Source organism: Podarcis bocagei (genome assembly GCF_964188305.1).
Source record: "Podarcis bocagei genome assembly, chromosome: 14".
Classification (NCBI taxonomy): Eukaryota; Metazoa; Chordata; class Lepidosauria; order Squamata; family Lacertidae; genus Podarcis; species Podarcis bocagei.
The window spans coordinates 14,200,796-14,223,068 of NC_138139.1; the positions used below are offsets into that span (position 1 = coordinate 14,200,796).

The 22,273-nt window shown below is 42.3% G+C and overlaps 2 protein-coding genes across 4 annotated transcripts in view; one reads left to right on the forward strand and one right to left on the reverse strand.

Annotated features, from left to right (window-relative positions):
• Positions 1-15,755, reverse strand: part of COPS2 (COP9 signalosome subunit 2) — a 20,163-nt gene extending 4,408 nt beyond the window's left edge. Inside the window, exons 1-10 of one of the 2 annotated variants that reach the window (XM_081170058.1) lie at positions 15,630-15,755; positions 8,681-8,794; positions 7,428-7,505; positions 5,263-5,388; positions 3,636-3,725; positions 3,459-3,536; positions 2,405-2,579; positions 1,629-1,807; positions 1,478-1,530; positions 811-908 (exon numbers count right to left, since the gene is read on the reverse strand). In XM_081170058.1, coding sequence (XP_081026184.1) covers positions 811-908; positions 1,478-1,530; positions 1,629-1,807; positions 2,405-2,579; positions 3,459-3,536; positions 3,636-3,725; positions 5,263-5,388; positions 7,428-7,505; positions 8,681-8,794; positions 15,630-15,683 — 1,045 coding nt within the window. In that variant the 5' untranslated portion in view covers positions 15,684-15,755. Of the gene's footprint in view, positions 1-810; positions 909-1,477; positions 1,531-1,628; positions 1,808-2,404; positions 2,580-3,458; positions 3,537-3,635; positions 3,747-5,262; positions 5,389-7,427; positions 7,506-8,680; positions 8,795-15,629 lie in introns of both variants that reach the window. The other variant, XM_081170057.1, reaches the window with a different exon arrangement.
• Positions 15,756-18,037: 2,282 nt separating this feature from the next.
• The window catches only part of GALK2 (galactokinase 2), a gene marked incomplete at its 3' end in the record, with an annotated part of 67,645 nt that continues 63,409 nt past the window's right edge, over positions 18,038-22,273 (forward strand). The window contains exons 1-2 of one of the 2 annotated variants that reach the window (XR_014002006.1): positions 18,038-18,436; positions 21,268-21,356. Coding sequence is in view for 1 of the 2 variants with exons in the window: in XM_081170056.1 (XP_081026182.1) it covers positions 18,384-18,436; positions 21,268-21,356 (142 nt within the window). The remainder of the gene's footprint in view (positions 18,437-21,267; positions 21,357-22,273) is intronic. The other variant, XM_081170056.1, reaches the window with a different exon arrangement.

The following is a 22,273-nucleotide window of genomic DNA, read 5'->3' on the forward strand; positions in this document are numbered from 1 at the left end:
AGGTCAGGGCTCCAATAGCAGAGGAATATAACACAAAGGTTGCCCTATACCTTCGGCTGCCCCATGACATATTGGATCAGAGGCGAGGAGGTTATTCACACTTTATTTCCTCCCTGGGCCACCCCTCCCACTCATCCTTGAAAGCAGCCTTTCTCAAGCTTGGGTCCCCAGATGCTGTTGAACTACAACTCCCATCATTCCTGACCACTGGTGCTGCTAGCTAGGGATGATGGGAGTTGTAGTCCAACAACATCTGGGGACTCAAGGTTGAGAAATGCTACTCTAAAGCTTCAGTGATGAGTTATGTATTCTTCCTCTGCTCCATTCCAGCCAAGACCTCCCCCCTGCCCCAATCTTGTTTCTCTTGGCAACTGGGCAGATGTCTCCTGGATTTCCCAAGTTGGTGGTAAGGATCAGCATATGTCCTGGTTTCCCTGGCAACCAGGTCCAATACACTCTAGCCCACCAGTGAATAGCTAGTCTCGCAGATAATCAGGGAGACTCTTTCTGCTGTACCATCGTGAAGCTGCAATGTATGGTTCCTTCTCCCAACCCCAACACAGGTAAGCTACTTAGCGGCCAGTACAAATTGTGAATACTTAAAATCTATTTTTTTCTTCTTCCAGTCAAACTCCTGCCAATTTTTGTTTTGCAAAATCATTTTATTCAGCCTTATCTAGCACAAATTATTATTTCGGTTACACTTTTATCATGCTTTTGCTACAAAAGAAGGCATTTTTTTTTATACACTGTGGACATGGATGAGGAGCTCGGGCTGGCTAAAATCGCAAGACTTCTTCACAGCTATACCTTCAATGTGTTCCCTTATGAAGGGATCGTCCATGATGTTACTGTGATTTGTCTTCAGAATCTTCTCAAATTCAGTGATGTCGTTATTCTGATAGGCACTTCAAGTGAGAAAGAGAGCATGTGCACTGTATTACAATTTAGTCAATTAGGAAAGAAAACAGATAACAGAATTTGATTGCTATGATCCAAACAGAGGCGAAAACATATCTATAGTGAGCTTTACCCCCCAGTTTCTGAGGATCAACAGAAACTGAAGGTGAGTATTAAAATTGCTAAGTATGACTGAGGGCTTGGGCAAAGTGAGTGTACTTCTCTTTCAGAAGCAGACCTCCATACCACTACAATAGAAACTACTTTTGGAAGTCCCCTGTTTCAAGAATGGCTTGCCATGTGGTATTAGGGGAGGATAGGGATTTGACAAACACACATTTTTTATTCTTTCATAGGGCCTGGGGTTAGCTGAACGGTTCTGTGGCTCCTGGCCTGTATGCAAGAGAATAAGGATTTTAATATTCAGTGCAATCTCATTTACATCTGAGATTTGGTAAACTTTCTTCTGTTAAGGGTAATTTTGACACCAACTTTTGAGTTTGTTTCTACAGCTCACTAGATTATTTAGATTAAAATTTGCTTCTAGCTTTGCCCCTTAAGGGAAACTAGCTCTTACCTTACTAAATTTGTCATTGCTAGAATCTCTGGATCATTTTTGTATGGTTTTGCCTGAACAGGACAGAAACAACAATAAGCATATTTAGATACCAACTAAAAGGTTTATGCTAATTGCCTTCATACAAGCAGTAAGAAACTGACAACTGTACCTCCTGAGAGTCAAATGGGTTTATTCCAGACTTCATCAGCATGTTTGCTAGGACCAAATATTTTAAGCAAGTGGTTCTTCTTGGACTCCCTGATTCATCATAATTCTTGAATGCTTCAAAGAAATCAGTATGTGCCTTTTCAAATTCACCTTCTCTTAGGTGCATTTTACCACCACATTCTGAAAGAAAAACAAGCAGAGATCAATATTGTTGTCTTACAATTACCAGACATATTCCATCTAGCATGCTATGTTTTTTCAATATGGATACCAGCAGGACTTCTAGAAATGACCTTTTATTTTCTAACTCTGACAAAGGTCAAACACACCAAATAACAGAACTTCATTTGTGATCTTCCAGATTGTACAACCTACTCCAAGCACACATTCTAAAGAGAACTCAAGAAGGACACTGCCACCCCGGGGCAAAGATTCAACTGTTACATTAAAAAAAAGACCTACTATAAATACATTTGTTCAGATGGAATTATTCCAAATAGAAAACTTCAAATCACGGAAACATTATGTTGTGGAATATGCCTTGAGCAAACAATATGCTAGGATTTGCATCTACACACAAGGAAGCGATGCATTCCTACAAAAACATTATTTCCTGCATCATGTACAATCCAGTAAAATCCTTTGTAATAAAAGCAGACAAAAGATGCTCAGATTTTAACTACCTGACTTTATGCAATAGGAAAATACAGGATAAATGCAGTGAACTAACTAGACAAATTCTATGTGATCTGATAACGAAATGTAAACAGGACTTGCCTCTGATGACCCCCATGATCAGTGGATGGGGGATGGCAGACTTGATGTGCAATGACTGTTCATATAGTGCTTTAAGTTTTTTATTATTTTTCTGTGCTGTATACATTTGAATTTCCAAAGCATATATTTCCAATAGCTGGGTACCCTTCTTAAGGTCATCTTCTCCATCATCAGTCTAACAAAAAGGAAGAAAGATGTGCACTGTAAATTGGGAAAGAAATTACGACTCTCTTCGCCATAAAAATCTTAACCTGCACTCTTAAATATAATCAAAACTTAAAGCATAATATTATTTCACATTCCATATAAGCTTTCCTGGGACAGAAAACTGAAGTAGTGTCTTGCATGGTTCAAAAAATCAACACACATTTTTAAAAAACCCCTAATCTTACTAAAAGGACAGAAAAAATAGTCACCATTTGTTACTGATCACATTAGTTGAATGTAGATGCATAAAGCAAAAAAATCAGCGCAATATGTAGCCTGTTACTGTTTTGCCAAACCATAACAATTACAAAACTAATTTATATTTCCGTGTAAGCTGATATAGTGACTCAGGCTATTTAGGGCTTCTTTGATCATAACTAGTACCTTCAATGGGCTCCAAAAACACACTGGCAACCAATGCAAATGAAGAACTTATCAGAGTCCTGACATCGCCAGCAACAGAATTTGGAACTAGTAAATGCTTCTGGATCATCTTCAAGGGCACTGCATACAGTGCATCTGAAAAACTAACTTGGTACACATCTCTGTAGCACATTCTTCTTCTATGCAACACTCACCAGAGACAGAAAAGGGATGATGCCTTGTATTGGGTATGGTCTTTATAGGACTTTAGATTTGTAGTGCTAAATATAGGACCTTAGTAGTGATACAATCACTGTGAAACATTTCTCCAGAGGTGCTGGAGTGTTTTATTGGGTATTGAAAGTCTGCCTTTTAGGGTTGTCCCAAGGCAACTCAAAACATAATAAAACACATTATAAAAAGTGAAATCCCCCCTGTAATAAGTACATTTTGAAAACAGTTTAGAAAATAAATTGTAACATACCTGGCATGACTGATGGAGCTGGCGCAAAATCTTCTGTAGTTTCCCATACTCTTCTCGTTCTAAATATAATTTGCCAAGCTGTAAACAACAAGTTGCTTTTTAAAAACACACTGTGAGTTCTAAACACACACTTTTAAAAAATTACTTTTAAACAAAATTCCCCATTGCCCGTTATACCTTTGTGTTTGTCTTAAACCACAATCTATCATTCTTAGCATCTTTCAGAGCTTCAAGTGTTGTCTCATAAAATTCCTGAAGCAAATCCATCTGGCATAAAAAATCAGAATTCTATAATTGTAAACAGCAAATTTGTGTCTGTTAATAAAGTCAACATGAACATATGCAAAGAGCAAGATTAAACTACAGTATGTAATACATCAGATGAAGAAATCAACAACTTATACATTGTAACATCTATTTAAGGCATACATACTTTTGTTATTGAGAAAAACTTAACAAAGAATAACTTCCAATATCTTTCCCAAGGAGTTCTGCTTAATAGTTAAGATGTGCCATCATTTCTTGGGCATAATTATGTACCCTCACCTGGGCTCTCAATTTCTCTGAAAGCTGTAGATTCTACTCCCCCTTTATGGGAATAAAGCTGCGGCAACGTCCCCTCTCCCCATCTTTTGGCCCTCACTAAACTGAGTCAATTGTTCGTGTTGGAACCTAATTGGCTGCTTTCTTTAGGCACCAGGGATGACAGAGCAGCCATAGTAGTGAAAGGAGGATAATGTAGAGTCCAGGCATAGGAAAACTCCAGCGCTCCAGATGTTTGGGACTACAATTCCCATCATCCCTAGCTAACAGGGCCAGTGATCAGGGATGATGGGAATTGTAGTCCCAAAAATCTGGAGGGCCAGAGTTTGCCTATGCCTGGTCAGTCGTTTGGATGGGAGATTTATTAGCATTCATAACTGCTCAAGCTATTCTCTAGCTGCAAAAGTAGAAATAGTGATTTCTCAAAAGGCTATGGGTTTCTGCCAAGAGCTCTTGTGTCATGCTATTTATCACTCACAACTCTAGGCAACGGCTCTTCAAAGTGTCTTGGAAAGGCACAGGCCATGGTAGCTCTTCCTGATCCCAGAAAAGTCCGCCCATGAAAGCAAGTCACACAGAGCTCATGGCAGAACCAAAATCCAACTTTTAGAAGCAAACCCAATCAGGCAGGGATTTGAAAACCTAGTACATGCAGATGCCAACTGTTTTAAAACTGAGATAGTGTTTTGAAACTGTACTGTTGAAGTATAGCTGACAGAGCAGCAACAACGAAGCTGGGAGGCTGAAGGATTTCATGGCCTTCTGCAGAACCTCTCCAAGAACTTTCTTCAGCATTTTTTAAATAGCCTGCACGTTTCTGATGGGCAGAGAGAAGAGTACTGCATTGTTACATATCAGATTAGGGTGGGGTGTTTTTTTGCTGAGTTCTGTTAAGGAATCAATGAGTGCTGACAGGGCTCTGTTGAAATCCCCATATTCTCTCTCTCATCCTGAGCATAGGATAAAACAGATACACCAATGTCAGCTCAGTACAGTTCATACGACATCCTGAGAAACACTAGGACGGTGACATTAATTTGCACACAGGGGGTCAGTCCATGAAAATTCACAACAAAAACATTCTCTATGATTGAGAAGTGCAAATCTGCAGTTCTAAATTATAAATCTAACTCACTGCTCTCCCTACCTATTTTACTGATAGCGAGAGAGAGACTAGCAAGAGGCAAGAGTGCAAATATTCTCAAAGTTCATTTTTTTAAAAGGTGCAAAACCTAGAATTTGGAAGGAAGGATAATCTAACCTGCTTGGAAGTGGAGATATAATCAAGAATAGAATTGATGGATTTTTCGGAATAATTCCTTGTAACAGCACTCCGTATGTATGTCAATAGTTGTTTATATCTGTTCATCATTTCAGGAAAGTTAGTCTGCAAGGGAGAAAAAAACAACTAAGCATTTAGGACTAGAAGCAGAGTCTAACTGGTGGCATTCAAAAATAATCACACAAAAGTGTATATTTTTGGTACACTTCATGTGCAACTAGAGTGTGCATACATTTGGAATGAGCACATTGCTCACAGCTGGAAAAGTGGTAGTGATTTAGTTTAGATATTTTAGAAGAAAATGACCTTACGTAATACAAATACTATATAGGAGGATTACCAATGAGGTATCTGCAGGTGCAACAGTACTATTGAACTTCCCCAGGTACCTGCAAATGTGGTGTGGGTGGCTACCCTTTTCCTTGAAAAGACATGAAGTTGGAGGAGGAATCTTGTAAAAGCAATACTCTTTGAATTCTATGTGCTTTCAAAACTTAGTACAGCAGCTAAACAGAAAGAGGAGTGGCCAAGTGGGGAGGAAGGAAAGGGCAGCAATCTGAGAGGAGGAAAACAGAGTGACCGAGGGTAGACAGTGGGGTGCTACAAGTGTCAACAGAGACAAAAGGCATATGCACACAGTAAAAAGGATCATTTTGAAACTGCAATTTTTCATGGTCTCCCTCTCCCTGCATGAACATAATCAAATCACAGATGACATGTCTCTATTGAACAGAACTATGAAAATTACAGATCTGATGCTGTCCAGTGCTACCATATTGCAAAAAAACTGGATCCAAGGTAGAGATCTTTCTGCATCCTCAACATTTTTACAAGGGATTCCCACAAAACCACCATCCAATCATAGGTCACCTGTGTGTTCTGTGATTTGTTAATGATTTTGTCATCGTCATCCTATGTAAAAATCTTGAAGATCTAGAAGGGTCCAAGCCTTAGATCAATGTTTTTGCTGGGCTGAAAAGCGCACGTGTGTGTGTGTGTGTGTGTGTGTGTGTATACACACTCTATATATATATATATATATATATATATATATATATATATATATATATATATATATATATAAACTCATATAGAACCAAGCAAATTAATTCTGCTGGACCCAACTTTTGCCAAGACCCCATGGAATGGCAGTGTGTGTGTTTGTGTGCGTGTTTGTGTGTCTTTCTGTCTTTCTGTCTGTTGGGTATGTGTGACCTGGTGGAGAGATGCAACTAGAGCATGTGGTCCTTATGTCATTCCCTCAAAGTTTTAAATGTGACCACCACACTATGGAAATTTCAATCTAACATTAAACTTAGGTTAAGCATTACATGCACAAGCCTTGGGCTCATGCAGTCCCCACCAACTCACCTTCTATAGTTGTGAGAACAGCACAGGAGTTCATTTCCATTTACCACAATATGTTACATCTGAACACTAAACTGTGATTAATCTTAACCACAGAATATTGAAACAAGATAATCAGAAACCATTATTTATGAAGTTGGCTTTTTCAGTAAAACCATTCTTTAGCATTCTGACATAAGCTAAATTGCAGTTAAAATGAGAAGCAAAAGTTTATAATCTAATTCTTGCTGCCAAGCAGGAGAGGGGGGGAAGAAGGCTCAAGTCTCATTCACGTAAGGCTAAATCAAACATTACTGTTACACAGTCTTCAAAATATTTCTCCCTACAGGATATTAATAGATACTTGAGGAAGATGGAAGCAGGTTCTATGTGCGTTTAATGCATTAAGACCCACAGGTATAAAGCTTTATTATTAATTTTACAATGATAAGGTTCGCTGTTATAGGTAGTAGTGCCAGTATATGTGAAAACTAGTTTATTGCTAGTTTGAAGAGGGCATCAACTTTTTTACTTAAAAAAAAGAAATACAGACACTTGTACAAGAAATATATTGGTTTGGGAAATCTCTCATATGCATTTATTAATTTATTCATTATAGAGCAATCTTGTGGCAACTGCAGCAATGCTGAGTTATATCAGCAATGAAGTGCCTTTTGGGTACATGTAAGCAAATGAAAGGAGGAAGACTGCCATTTGATAAAAGTGGCTTGCTGCCTACTTATATGGTTTAATTTCAAATACAGAAATATAGCAAGGAAAAACAGTATACAGCTTACCAATTTGAAATTTATTTTTATCATCTGTTTTAATGCTTTGAATCCCCATTCTCCCTTTTCACCTTCAAGCTCCAAAACCTATAAAAAAACCACATAAATCAAAGATAATTGTTTTTCTAGATATCTGTAAATTTCATTAAAAGTTACGCTGAAGCCTATTTAACAATTTACCAAGGCAGTCCGGAAATGCTTTTGCAATGTTGTCATTCTACTAACTCCCACTGCTCTCTGACTTGATAGCTTGGTGATGGTCAAAGACATAGATAAATCTTCATCAAGAACTCATTGTTTCCCCACTATTTTGCTGATTCTGTGATGTTTCATATTTACCATGTTGTGTAAAAATCCCATCCAATGCAACTTTTCAAGCATTATTGGAATTGTCACCGATTCAAGAATTCTGGCCCTATTACTGAGTATTCCAAATTAGGCTGCACTGGAATTTATATATACTGCAGAACATGAATGGGCCACCCAGAGATCTGCTAGAAGATCCTGATCAACCTTCTGCTACAGAACAAAAATAATTTTAAAAAGACCTTGAGAATTAAAAAAAAAAGCATATGTATTAGTTTCTCCCTTGCATTATGTTCTGAGACTAATGTGTCTTTAACAACTTAAAAAGCCATATCACAAGCAAATATAATCAAGAAACCACCAGAGTAGTGCATAAGTGGTTAAAACTAGCAGGAGTCTGGCTTGTGGTATTGTCCAAGCAATGAAGAAAACAAACCACAAGCCTGGGTTTGGACAGCATGGTAAGTTAGGCTTATTCTGTCTGTGGCACTGCAGCAGCAGGAGAGGAGTCCTGGAAACTTTTGAGCAGCATGCATGAGTATGCTCCTTGTCTGCATTAAGCCAAACTATGGTTTAACATGACATATGAACCATGCCTATGTCCGCACTGACATTGACGCTAAGAGTGCTTAGCTCAGACCACATTATGCAAACCTGCTTCAAACAATGGTTTGATAACGTCTAGAGTTAGAAAGCAAAACATTAGCCATAATTGGCTAATGAAGTGAGGACGAATGTCCCAAGATTAATGGGCAGAGTTACAGCTGCATCAGGCCACCATAGATCAGAAAGCTCTTACAAACTTGGAGGAAAACATTTAGTTGGAACATAATAATAATAATAATTTTTTATTTGTACCCCACCCTCCCCAGCTGGAGCCGGGCTCAGGGCAGCTAACATCATAAAACACAGTAACATGTGTACCAATATAAAGAAAAACAAAAAAAACTATAAACCTTCTGAAAACTGCTGAGTGCTGCTTTGGGGTCATCTTCCTTCAGGGCTTTAGAGTTATAGTACTGATTCTCCAAATCCACATTTGGTTCAGAGTTGCTGTCTTCAGAATATTCCTACGTTCAAAGGGCGGAAAGAAATAATGCAGGTTAAAGCATTAAAAATACTAAGTGATTTGTAAATAAGATAAGAACAGGGGGTTGGGGAGTGGGGGGACAGGCATCAACCTATGTTGCTACAGTTTAACTTAAGAAGAGTTATATTTACATTTTTTAAAAAAAAAATATTTCAAACACAAGTACACATAATGCTGAGATGCAAGGGCAGCAGTCCTTACTAGTACACTTTTGAGCTACTCAAAAGAAATTCCAGCCAAAAATAGTAACAGCTTTAGCTTAAAAAAAGGAAAAAGACCTACACATGATCCTATAGTTGATGCTGAATCATAATGCATAGCTACCTTCCACAGATAACTGTTTGAATTGTGGGCAAAATGGTGAAGCAATAAAGACCAGAATGAGTTCTCAGGCATGTTTTCCAGTTCTTTTAGACCAGGCATAGGCAAACTCTGGCCCTCCAGATATTTGGGACTACAGTTCCCATCATCCCTAGCTAACAGGACCAGTGGTCAGGGATGATGGGAACTGTAGTCCCAAACATCTCAAGGGCTGGAGTTTGCCTATGCCTGTTTTAGACCCATGGTTGTTAACTGGAAGTTGTTAATGCAAACCACCAACAGTATCTAGTCTTTGAGAGACTACTGGGGGTTATCTTTTGTTACTACCTCAAAACAGGAGTGTGCATCAGCTGTGTACCCTGAATTACGAGGCAAACTGGACTGGTTCAGGGAAGATTCTCACATTTCTGAGTCAGATCTCACCATTAACAAGGCATCTTCAGTCAAACCTGGGGCTTCCTGAACTTCCAAGACACTTTGCAGCCTTGGCTGTCTAAAAAATGCATCACAGTTGTTCCCACCACATCGTGGAAAAATGAAATCAAGCTGCTTAAGGAAATATCCCTTTAGAGGGGCTGAATATCTTTTATTTTGATGGACAGGTCTACCTTTTTAATCATGATTATTTCCCCAGGGCGCTCTTTTATCACAGAGGTTTGGGAAAGCGATTACAAATTTGTTTCCCCCACACACACTTGGCAAGTCCATGAAGAGAGCTCCAATGAATCCCCAAAAATCCATGGGAGTGGGGCGCAGAAGCCCCATCACCATCATTCAAGCTTAGGATAACACGGTCCTTGCTATGTGTGTGGCAAGAAGCTGTTTTTCCACCACTCCATTTCCCTATGCAAGTCCATGGAGAAATCACTTTCTCCCAGAATTGAGGATATATCCTCAAAAAAAACTATCTGGGGGGGGCCAAAAGCCCACTCCCCACCAACAATTCCTGAGGTAGCAAAGTCCTTACTGGGGGTGAATTCCCCCACTCCAGATGTTCCTGGGGATCCATGCTCTTTTCCCCGCTACCACTCCCTTCCCCACTACAATTTCTATTGTACCCAACCGGAAAACTACTGCAGCTGTCATTCTGAAACTTAGCTGGCTCCAATCCCTCAAAATAGGTAACCATGCCTGCAAATTGTTTCCAATTCCGGCTGAAAGTGTAAAAAGAAGAACCCAAACCTGAAAGGTGACCTGCATGAAAACCCCTGGATGTATCAGTCTACAAACTGGCAGGCTTAACTCACTTTGAAGGGGCTGCTATACCCACAAACTTCATTTGTGACGAGAGGGGGGGGGGAGCTATAGGCATTTTTAGATTCTGAATTATAGTGAATGAGGGCTGAGTGCGAGGTAGGGGGAAACACAGCTTCATTTTTATCAGATCTAATTCAGTTGTACTGTACACATAGCACCTCTGAAACAGATCAGGTTGAACCTTGAGGCAAGTGCAAACATCCCACCTCAAATTTGTGCTTGTGTTGACAAGGGTATTTCTCTCTAGAAGTATAAGCCTGAGAAGGCAACCTTAAGTTTTATTTCCATGAACATGAAGGCATAGGCACACAAAGACAGTTTGGTGAATTGAGAAGTTTAAAAAGAACAGTAAGTGAAGTTATGGCTCGAAAGAGGCAGACATTCTCAGCATGCAGCGCAGCTCCGAGTCATCAACACAGGCACATGGCATTAACCTCACTTGTTGCTGTGTTGCCAGGGAGATAAACCTGGGCATTTTTAAAATGTCAGCATACCCCTTGTCCAATCACAACATAAAAGGAATTGCATAAAATATTCAGAGAGCAAACACGTATTACATTTCACTGGTAGCAGTTTACTCTGCACATTACGGCATTCTGTTCTTGCACTAGTCAAGTTCATTGGAGACAGGGATACCTGGTTCACATACAATATCCTAAATATTGGGAGTGAACACCCTCACTCTCTTTTCCTTGTTCTCTGGTATAAATTCCCTAATCTATCTTCTCTTGTCAGCTTTCACGTAACTTAGCCATGCATATGCAGAACGTATGGTTATCTTTAACCATGAACCTGCTGTAACCGCCCTGTTGGATCATACCAAAAGCCTTTTAAATCTACCATTTTGCTCTCACAGTGGAAAACCAGACAGAAAGAGGCTGAATTCTTAATGGCTACAGTTGTCGGGGGTGGGGAACAGGTTCAGTTCTCACCCTGGTGATGTCTCTGAATGCATCCTTTTACCTTCTGCTATAGTGGCATGATTGACATTCATTTCCTTGGGAAAAGAAAGTGTGTCATCTACACAAATGATTACAGAAAGTTAAAATCTTGTCCCTCCATCCTTAGCTGTCTAGATATTGGTGACAAGGATTCTGCAGGAAGATGTGGTGCACTTCTTTAAATATATAATCCCTCTCTTGAAACGGACACCCCACCCACCCACACCTGTAGCAACAAACATTTCACTAGTTATTAATGTGGAACTATAAGTGTATGTGAACTTTCCAAAGAAACAGAAGCAAAACATAAAGATCCCTGTGAAAAGGGGATTTCAAATTTAGATTTCAGCAGTGTGGAAGTTCAGACAACAAACAGAAAGAAGCATCAAGGTGAGTTTCACACGCTATGGCTGCAATCCTACACCCACATTGGACTCAGTGGGACTTTCTTATGAGTAGACACATCTAGGTATTGTGCTAGGTTTTGGTTGGGGATGAAGACTGAAGCTGAATGCATGCAGATGGCAAAGTGTAGGTGTTCTGGGAGAGTTACAGGAACAAGGGTTTGAAGTTAGGCATAAATTTAGCCAATGCACATTGGCACTATCTATCACATTTCAGAGGAACAAAAGCCATCAACTCATCCCTTTTCTGAAGATAACATTATGCAAAACTGTGCAAGTCATGATTGATACAGACATTAACATTAGAATTTATTCTCCTGTTAAATGCTTCTACTAGCTTCTTTATCATTTGTTTAAAGTTTTGTCTTATCCAAAGAATGTCAGTTTGTTTTGGGAAGTACGGTATATTGCTTTTTAAAGTCATATATGTAAGATGACTCTAGGTTCGTATAGCTTTGTTTAAAAGCCTCTGCAATGTAGTTTTCCTTAAAGAATGCTCACTGATCTGTGGAAAGCAAAGCTGTTGCTATGCAAATTCCACCTTTTAAGGGTAAATACACACACTTGATGTTCAATATTTATTTCAGAATCCAACTGCTGGGATTGAGAAACAGTGTCCTCCTCCTCCATTTCGAAAGGGCAGCATCAAATATCCCTTTGGTACATCACAGCATCACCATTAAACAGAAATGGATTCTTAACCTGTTGAAGTCCTGTCTTACAAATAATTTTATCTACTATAATGACCCTACAGCAAACATCTACACACCCAAACTATGTCCTCATGTATTGTAACATGGCAAGAAAAGTCAATTGCATGGAAGAAAAATAAATGCCATCCAGGAACATGCTTAGTTCTCCCTATCCAATATACTTTCAGTTCATGCTGTATTAGGGGGAAAGTTAGGAGGGCTTTTCCACTGCTACTACACCTACCTAACAAGTGACTGGTGCTCTCTTGCCGATAACTTTTATCTCCAATGCAAGGAGAAAGGGAGGCGACTTTGCAGGAACAAGCATAGCTACCTGTGAACACATTTTCCTGGACTAGGTAAAGTTATGAAGAAATGGACAATAGATGAATGTATGGGGGGAAGCTACTGGTGTGAAAGAGTGTATCAGGAAACAGTGGTCTGAAGCTTATTTAAAAGCATGGTGTGCTTCTAAATATTACTGTCTTGCTGGATCAGAAGGTCCAGCACTGTTTCCACCAAGGCCCAGGCAGATGTTTCTGAAAGCTTATAAATAGGACAGTAAAGAGACAGTTGTCTCCTGCTTGCCCCAGCACCTGGTTTTCAAGGACAAACAGTTTCTGCACATGAAGGTTCTATTTAGCAATCACGGCAAGTGGCTGTTAACCCTGCAGGAACATGAATAAAAACAAACTGTACCCCCTCCACAAAGCATGCTGTACATAGTTAAATAATGAAACTTGCTCCCATAAGAGACAGTGATGCCACCAACTTGGATGGCTTTAAAAAAGGATTAGCCAATTGCAGGGAGGATAAGGCTATCGATGGCAACTAGCCATAATGGCTATGTTCTACCTCCACGCTCTGAGGCATTATGTCTCTGAATACCAGTTGCTGGAAATCACAGGTAGGCAGAGTGCTGTTGTGCTCATGTTGTGCTTGCAGACTTCCCACAGGCATCTGGTTGGCCATAGTGAGAACAGGATGCTGGATTAAATGAGCAACAGGACTGATCTAGCATGCTCGTCTTACATTCTTATGTGAGTTGTGTTCCAGCAACATCTGAAGAGGCACAGGTTTCCTACACTGATTTATAAAGGGACCTGTATAGTAGACATCTATTGCTTTCTTTGCTTGATTCACAATGTAATCATCCATTCAGCACTCTACAAGTTAGTTTGAATGATTGTTCATTGATTCAACTAAAATTCTCTGCCCAAAACTCTCCTCAACCTGCAAATCTGGGCAGTGATTATGATACTTGTATCAGCAAAGTATGGACACATGTTTAGATCAAAGATGGGGAACCTGTGGTCAGCAGTCAGGGATGATGGGAGTTGTGGTCTAGCAATATCTCACAGGTTGTTCAGCTCTCTGGAAAAAAGCACTTGTAAAATTTTGTGTAAGTGGAAAAGTTCAACTACTGTACACTGAAACTGTGTTAATTTACAGTAGCTCCAGATCTGTGCTGATGCACTACATGGTTGTTGGGTATTTTAATTAATTCCTTAATTCTGTAAGTAAAGGTTATGTTGCATTCTACAGGAGGAAAGGTGATCTGTTCACATCCCATAATCAAGTCAATATGCATAGAAAAGTTGTGGAGCAGGGAAATATAGCAATTTTACACACTGGACTGTCTGATAAACATATCTGTCAAAAAGTTATAAACTGACAGAAACCTTATTTATAATGATGCTAAACCTGTAACTATCATACATCAAGGTGTACGTAATCTACTGCGGTCTATGCCGACTGACAGCAGTCTTCCAAGGTCACAGACAAGCACCTTTCCTAGCTGTGCTGCCTGAGATCTTTTTAACTTGACATGCCAGGAGCTGGACCTTGTGAACTATAAGTCTTCATTAAGATAACTGTCACCCTATCCCCCTTGGCAGAGCTTGTACAGGATACTATAATATACCCATAACATATCTGTCAGTGTTCTGAAGGGTTTATAGATGTGAGAAAAAATATACACATTGACAGTCAAGAGTTTGAGATTAAGACTATGCTTGTAATTTCTCCTCTGTTTGAATGGTTCTTTGGAAAGGCCATAATAAAACAATAAGTTCACAATGAAATGATATATGAACATGAGGAAGTTGTAGAAACTGACATTACACATAAGCTGTTGCTAAAAGGAAGAAGCATGACTTTTCATTCAATCCTACGCATGGCTTCTTGGAAATTGATTCCCACCAAGCATGCATAGAATGGCAATCTAATAGTATTCCGTGTTTTATATTAAAACAGGAGAACTTCATTGCACAGGCGGCAAATAACTACACAGTTCTATGAAAATTTCAAAACTGTTTTCCTCTGTGTAATCACAAGTACACAAATGATAAGGAAAACACAACAGACAATATATCCTGACCCAAAAGAGATGCACGGCACATTTCTAAACAATTTTTTTAAAAAACCAGCAATATCACATGTATTAAACTTAGCCACTGCCTAAAATTTTAAGAGTTCCCTTTCAGCAACACAGACCGATTCATACTGCAAACACACATGTGTACACACACACACACTCAGGAAAAAAATCAGGAAAGGAAAAAACACCACATGAAGCAGTAACCAGCGTTATACAGAAAAGGCCTGCTTCCCACTGCAACGTATCCCAGACGGAGTGCATCTGTGTGCTCACCCGTTTCTCACCTCCTCGTCTCTGAGCTGACCCTGGCAGAGACAGCGATCACCCCTAAGCACCCGAAAGGGGCCGATTCTGGCTCCCTCCTCTTCGATGTTCAGGTATTTTAAGGGTGTGGGGGGAAACAGTACTAGGGCCCTCCTAAGCGCTTTCATCCCTGACTTTCCAAATCCAAATAAACGGTTCTTTAACCCACAGGGGGCCCAGACTTCTGGCTGGGCCCGAGGAGGGGCCTACTCCTGCAGCCTCAGGTTTTGACTGGGCTGGGGGTGGTAGTGGCAGGATGAGACACAGAGAAGGTAGGTGCCCCCCCCCCTTGAACTATCCCCACTCACGAGCTTCCTCTGCCTGCCCCACTTTCCCACCTCTGAGGCGGGGGGAACAGGCTGGCCTTGTCACTGGAAGGCGAGGGAAGCACCCCTGAGGGAGTCGAGGGGAGGCTCCGGAGGACCCCCTCCCGGCCTGGAAGCTCGGCCTCTCCCCGCCGCCGGGCGCCGGCCTCCCTTTCCCCCGCCGCAGCCCGCCTCCACCCCCTCAGCCTTACCAGGTCGTAGTCCTCCTCATCATCGCACATGAAATCATCCTCCATGTCAGACATCTTGGCCGGAGGACGCGCGCGCGGGGGGGAGGGGGAGGGGAGGGGAAGAAAGGGGCGGAGGGGAGGGAGGAGAAACAGGCTGCGGCCGGCCCCTCTCCTCTCCCACAATCCCCCGCGGCTGCTCTTCAATGTGACTCTGTTCTCGGGCTGAGGGAGGGAACGGGGGTGGGGATGGGGATTTCGGCGGCGCGCCCGCGCCCCCGTCGGCTCCCTTCGGGTGGGGGTGAAGGGGAGGGGTTTTGTTTTTTTTAATCGCGCGCGGCGAGCACGGAGCCTAATCGAGGGTGCACCAGCAGGCCTGTGGTTGGCAACCGGGCCCTTAGCAACCGGCTGGGCCTGACTAGGCCTCAGAGGCGCGAGAGGAGGGAGGCGCTTCGGCCAGCGCTGCTGCTGCTTCTCCTGCGTGGTTGAATCAGCGCAGCTAATGCATCTCGCCCTTTCCTTTCCTTTCCTTCCTTCTCTTGTCTTTTCAAGGGCGAACGCTGTTGTGGTCTCCTGCAGTTGGCACTACCGGAATAAAAAAATAATTTAAAAATGAAATAAAAAAATAATTTAAAAATGAAATAAAAAATAATTTAAAAATGAAATAAAAAATAATTTAAAAATGAAATAAAAAAATAAGTTAAAAATGAAATAAAAAATAAGTTAAAAATGAAATAAAAAAATAAGTTAAAAATGAAATGAAATACAATAAAGGTAAAGGGACCCCTGACCATTAGGCCCAGTCGTGACCGACTGGGGTTGCAGTGCTCATCTCGCTTTATTGGCCGAGGGAGCCGGGGTACAGCTTCTGGGTCATGTGGCCAGCATGACTAAGCCGCTTCTGGCGAACCAGAGCAGCACACGGAAATGCTGTTTACCTTCCCGCCGGAGTGGTACCTATTTATCTACTTGCACTTTGACGTGCTTTCAAACTGCTAGGTGGGCAGGAGCAGGGACCTAGCAGTTCGAAAGCACCCCTAAAAGTGCAAGTAGATAAAAAGGTACCGCTTTATAGCGCTCCAGAGCAGCTTTGTTATGCTGGCCACGTGACCCGGAAGGGTCCTCCGACAGCGCTGGCTCACGGCCTCTTAAGTGAGATGAGCGCACAACCCTAGAGTCGGACACGACTGGCCCGTATGGGCAGGGGTACCTTTACCTTTACCTAAATTAGTGACTAAGGGACGTGGGTGGCGCTGTGGGTTAAACCACAGAGCCTAGGGCTTGCTGATCAGAAGGTCGGCGGTTCAAATCCCCGCGATGAGGTGAGCTCCCACTGTTCGGTCCCAGCTCTTGCCAACCTAGCAGTTCGAAAGCACATCAAAGTGCAAGTAGATAAATAGGTACCGCTCCGGCGGGAAGGTAAACGGCGTTTCTGTGCACTGCTCTGGTTCGCCAGAAGCGGCTTAGTCATGCTGGCCACATGACCTGGAAGCTGTACGCTGGCTCCCTCGGCCAGTAAAGCAAGATGAGCGCCGCAACCCCAGAGTCGGTCACGACTGGACCTAATGGTCAGGGGTCCCTTTACCTTTACCTAAATTAGTGGCTATCATAAATGTTGAGATATCATTAGTAGTCTAAAATTAACATATCAGATTTAGAGAAGGCAGATTAGAAACAGTTGATAATTTTCCGCTGTATATGGACTATAAACGTAGAACAAGCTATGATTTTAGATTTCTTTATTTATTAAATTTATACCCTGCCCACCCTCTAAAGGAGTCCAGAGCAACAAACACATTAATAATAAAACAATACAATTAAAACTTCTAAGTTTTAAAGCTTCTTTAAAAAATGAGAGTATGACGATGCAAACATGAATACAAATTATGAAACAATATATATATATATATATATATATATATATATATATATATATATATATATATATACGTATCTAGAAATTGTCCCGGTAAACTATACCATACAAATTCACTGTGATTTTAAATATTTTAAGTATGAATACATTTGTTGAAAGCCATTGCCACATCTTGTGACACTGAATTCCACACATCATGCGTTGAGACAGTGACATTTACTTCAAAGTAAGATCATAGGTACATGATTGCATTGCTGATTGCTTCCCCGCCATCTCCCATGTGCAGTGGCGTAGCGTGGGGGGTGCAGGGGGGCCCGGCCGCAACATCTGGGGGTTAGGGTTAGGGGGCGCAAATCCACAGGTTAGGGGGCGCAAATCCACGGGTTAGGGGGCGCAAATTACTTGCCTTGCCCCGGGTGCTGACAACCCACGCTACGCCACTGCCCGTGTGAATAAACCCTATTTCAAGTTAAAGGAAGTCCTTATTTCCATAAGTGGCGCACGTGGGTGCTTATAGACTAGTCTTCCCGATGGGGGAGGCGCCAGAGATCCAGCAACTAGATTCCTCCTCCCCCCCCCCGCCCGGTTGAGCTAGGATAATGTACTAAATCTGGCTGCAAGAGGATCATAACTTGCTGAGTTGCTATTTGCTCAGGCGAGTTGTTTGCACAAGCGCTGCCTATACGGTGGACCTGGGCGGGGAATACAAAGAGGAAATGCAGCAGCGGCTGGACGTTTGCAGCTGATTTCTCTCTCCCCTCCTCCGCCCCCGTAATGCCGGAAGGAAGCAGCTTCCGTACTCCAGGATCTGAGCCTCAGGGCTTTGCAAGCTAGCTAGAAAAGAGAAAACCTCCAGCCGCTTTAATTTGCCCTGGTGCGCGCCAACTCGCAAGGAGCAAACCATGGACGCGGATCTCCCTCCCACCCTCTCGATCCAGCTGTTAGAAGAGCCCAGGTGCGTGATTGTCTTTCCTACAGCAGATCTCCAGATCCTCCATCGGTTTTTTTGTTTACCCTATCCAGCAATAAGCAGGAGTCGCTGCCACACAGCAAGGAACATTACGACGGGATTTTTTAAAAATACAAAACCATGGTGTTTATGCTTTAGACACAAAGGATGTTTAAGAAATTGTGTTCCCAAACGCCCATCCTGTTGAATGCCCCACCCTAAACCTCCAGCACTGTTGAAGATTATGTTCCAGATCGATGTTTTCAGACCTGGGACTCACGTTTAACATGAACCTGGGGGATTCATTATTTCTTGTCATTCTCATTCATACACCCCCCCCCACACTTCTTTAATATACCATACAGTGATGTGCAGTGCTCTTTTCCTGGGGGGGCACAGGGGTACGCGTACCCCTAAACATTTTGTGAATCTAATCTAAGTTTGGCCTCATTGAGGGGCAGTATTTCAATATGAGTAGGAAAATGAGAGCACCCCTAAAATTTTTTTTTTTTAGAAAAAAAACCACTGGTGCTGTGTGGTGATGTTTACTTGGAAATAAGCCCCATTTGTTTGATGGTGTTTATTCCAAGGTAAATGTGCATAGGATTGGAGCCCATAACACTCCCCCCGCAACCAATACAACATGTCCCTGTATTACAGTATTTTTATTTATTGGGTTTGCATGCTGCCTTTCTTCTGTTACCGGAAAAATCCGAGGGCTCCCTTGGACAAAAACAAAGACACCAACCAGGATAACTTGGAGCAAAACAGTAGCCTGTAGGCTTGGCCTTTATTGAACTGTTGCAACAGGGTGTTCCCCTCACTTGCAGGAGAGAGGAAAGACCCAGAAAGATGGTGTGCAAGACCTTATAAAAACTTTTGAAATTCCCATCCTCTAGGTCAAGCCCACCCCCAGAAACATCATGCATACATTACAGAAGGGGTTGACATCATGCATACATTACAGAAAGGAGGGGTTGAGGGAGGAGTTGTGGTGGTAACCTGAGTGTCCTGTCACTTGGCTGGTTCTTCCTTTCCCCCTGCCCATGAGTCACTTCCAGGAGACAAAGGGGAGTTTGCAGTTTCCTGCCCCCAGAGGGAAGATCTGATCATTGTCCTTTGTTTCAGTCCATGCTGAATCCACTCCCATATGCAAGTTCTTTGTGATCTTGATTGTCTTCTGTCTGGGATCATCAGGGTTGACATAGCAACTGGGCAGGGCTCCTGTGGATGTGCTGGGATGGTGAAGGGATTATGGCTGGCCTGTATCAAACCTTCCCCATTTTGTAGTTCTTCCTTCATGGAGTCAAATAAAAGTGGAACAGTGCAAATCCGATGTATGGTTGATTTTCTATGAATTTATAACAGAAATGTGGCGTATGTAGAGTGTGAGTGTGTGTGAAGTTTGTACAAACAGAATGATTGGGGTGGGGGGGGTTCCTGCTACACTTCCATGGAGCAAACGGTGGCTTACATGAGTCTCCCCCTTCCTGTTCCTCACAACAAGTAGGTTGGACTGAGAAAATAGCAAAAAGGTCATTGCTCAGTGCATGGACGTAGCCAGGATTTTTGTTAGGGGGGATAGGCTTTTGTTAGGGGGGCAGAACCTCAGATTTGTATTGATTTTGATTGATTTAGGGGGGTCAGCTGCTCCCCGTTCCCCCTTGGCTACATCTATGGCTCAGTGGAAGAACACATGCTGGCCTCGGCTTCAGTCCCTGACATTTCTATGTAGGGCTGGAAAACATTGCTGTCTGAATTTCTTAAGAGCTACTGCCAGTCAGTGCAGACAGTGCTAAACTAGATAGATCAGTGATATAAGGCAGGTGTAGACAATCTGAGCATGGAAGCCTAAGAAGCTGCCATATCACACATCAAACTAATCACCCAACTAGGTCACTATTGTCTGTTCTGATTGGTAATGGTTCTTGACAGCCTCAGAAGGCTATCTTTTCACCTCACTTGTTACCTGAGATGCCTTCTCCATCGTACCAGTGGTTGAACCCATGACCTTCAACATGCAAAGCATATGCTCTCTACGATAGCCTCCTGGGACGCGGGTGGCGCTGTGGGTTAAACCACAGAGCATAGGACTTGCCGATCAGAAGGTCAGCGGTTCGAATCCCCACGGGTGAGCTCCCATTGCTCAGTCCCTGCTCCTGCCAACCTAGCAGTTCGAAAGCATGTCAAAGTGCAAGTAGATAAATAGGTACCACTCCGGCGGGAAGGTAAACGGCATTTCTGTGCACTGCTCTGGTTCGCCAGAAGCGGCTTAGTCATCCTGGCCACATGACCCGGAAGCTGTACGCTGGCTCCCTTGGCCAATAAAGCGAGATGAGCGCCGCAACCCCAGAGTCGGTCATGACTGGACCTAATGGTCAGGGGTCCCTTTACCTTTACCTACAGTCTCCTACGAAATGGTGTCTTCCAGATGTTGTGGGATATAACTCCCATTGGCTCCAGCCAGGGATGATGAGAGAAATTTTCTGAAACATCTGGAGGGACCAGGTTGGGGGGAGGCTGCTCTCCCCCCACCCTGACATGTACATTCCCTCTTGATAATTAACAGAAATGAAAACCCTGTTTTGCATAAATGGATAAAACTTCATCAGTATACAAAAACTGCTGCCCCTTCATGTTAAACTATTGGATGTTATACCTGTTGAGTGTTATTCCTTGAATTTATGTTGGTTCTCTAAAGGTGCTACATCTTTGTTATTCATTCAATTGATATACCGCATTGTAATACACACCTGTGCGGTGCACAAGATTGCAGTTAAAATCAAAACAACACAACAGATAAAACCGAAACAAAATTAATCTTCCTGATTTTCCAGATTGCTGAAGCTGAAGAAGATGTTCATCTCTAAATTTCAATCAACTCCCAAGTTTTACGCTCGGGCACCAGGGCGAGTCAACTTAATAGGTAAAAGAATACATACTGGGGTTAATATGAATTCAGTGGCTAATACAGTGGTACCTCGGGTTGCATACGCTTCAGGTTACAGACTCCGCTAACCCAGAAATAGTACCTAGGGTTAAGAACTTTGCCTCAGGATGAGAACAGAAATCATGCCCCGGTGGCGCGGCGGCAGCGGGAGGCCCCATTAGCTAAAGTGGTGCTTCAGGTTAAGAACAGTTTCAGGTTAAGAACGGACCTGTGGAACGAATTAAGTACTTAACCCAAGGTACCACTGTATGCATGTGTACATACATGGAAGCACATGCATAGAAGCACGCTTTCAGGTTCCACATCTTATTTCCTCTGCTTTTGCAATTTCCACACAGTTACATCAAAAGATGGAACTCGCCAGAGGTGCAGGATGCTCAGCAATTTTGTGCCTTCGTTTTTGAAACTAATCCGTACAGGTTTACCTTTTTCCTCAACTAGCCCAGTGTTGTCTACTCTGACTTGCAGCAGCTGTCAAACCCATCAGATTGGGACCTTTCCCAGTCCTCCTAATCCAAGTCCTTTTGGAGCCAGAGGCAGAATCTGGGACCTTCTGCATTGCAAAGCATGTGCTATGTCACTGGATTACACCTTCTTGCTGTAATATATGAAAATATGAAACTTCCTCATATTGACTACTTCAGTACTGGCCTCAGTTCTCAAAGATTACAGGCCGAGGTCTTTCCCAGTCCTGCTACCTGTTATACATTATTATATCGGGCTGAAGAACCTGTGGCACTCCCATTCCCATCATCTCTGACCATTTTCCATGCTCACTAGAGTCCAATAATATCTTAAGGGCCACAAAGTCACCTGTCCTGCTTTATACGGAGATAAACTACTGTATTTTTCGCTCTATCGGACGCACTTTTTCCCCTCCAAAAATTAAGGGG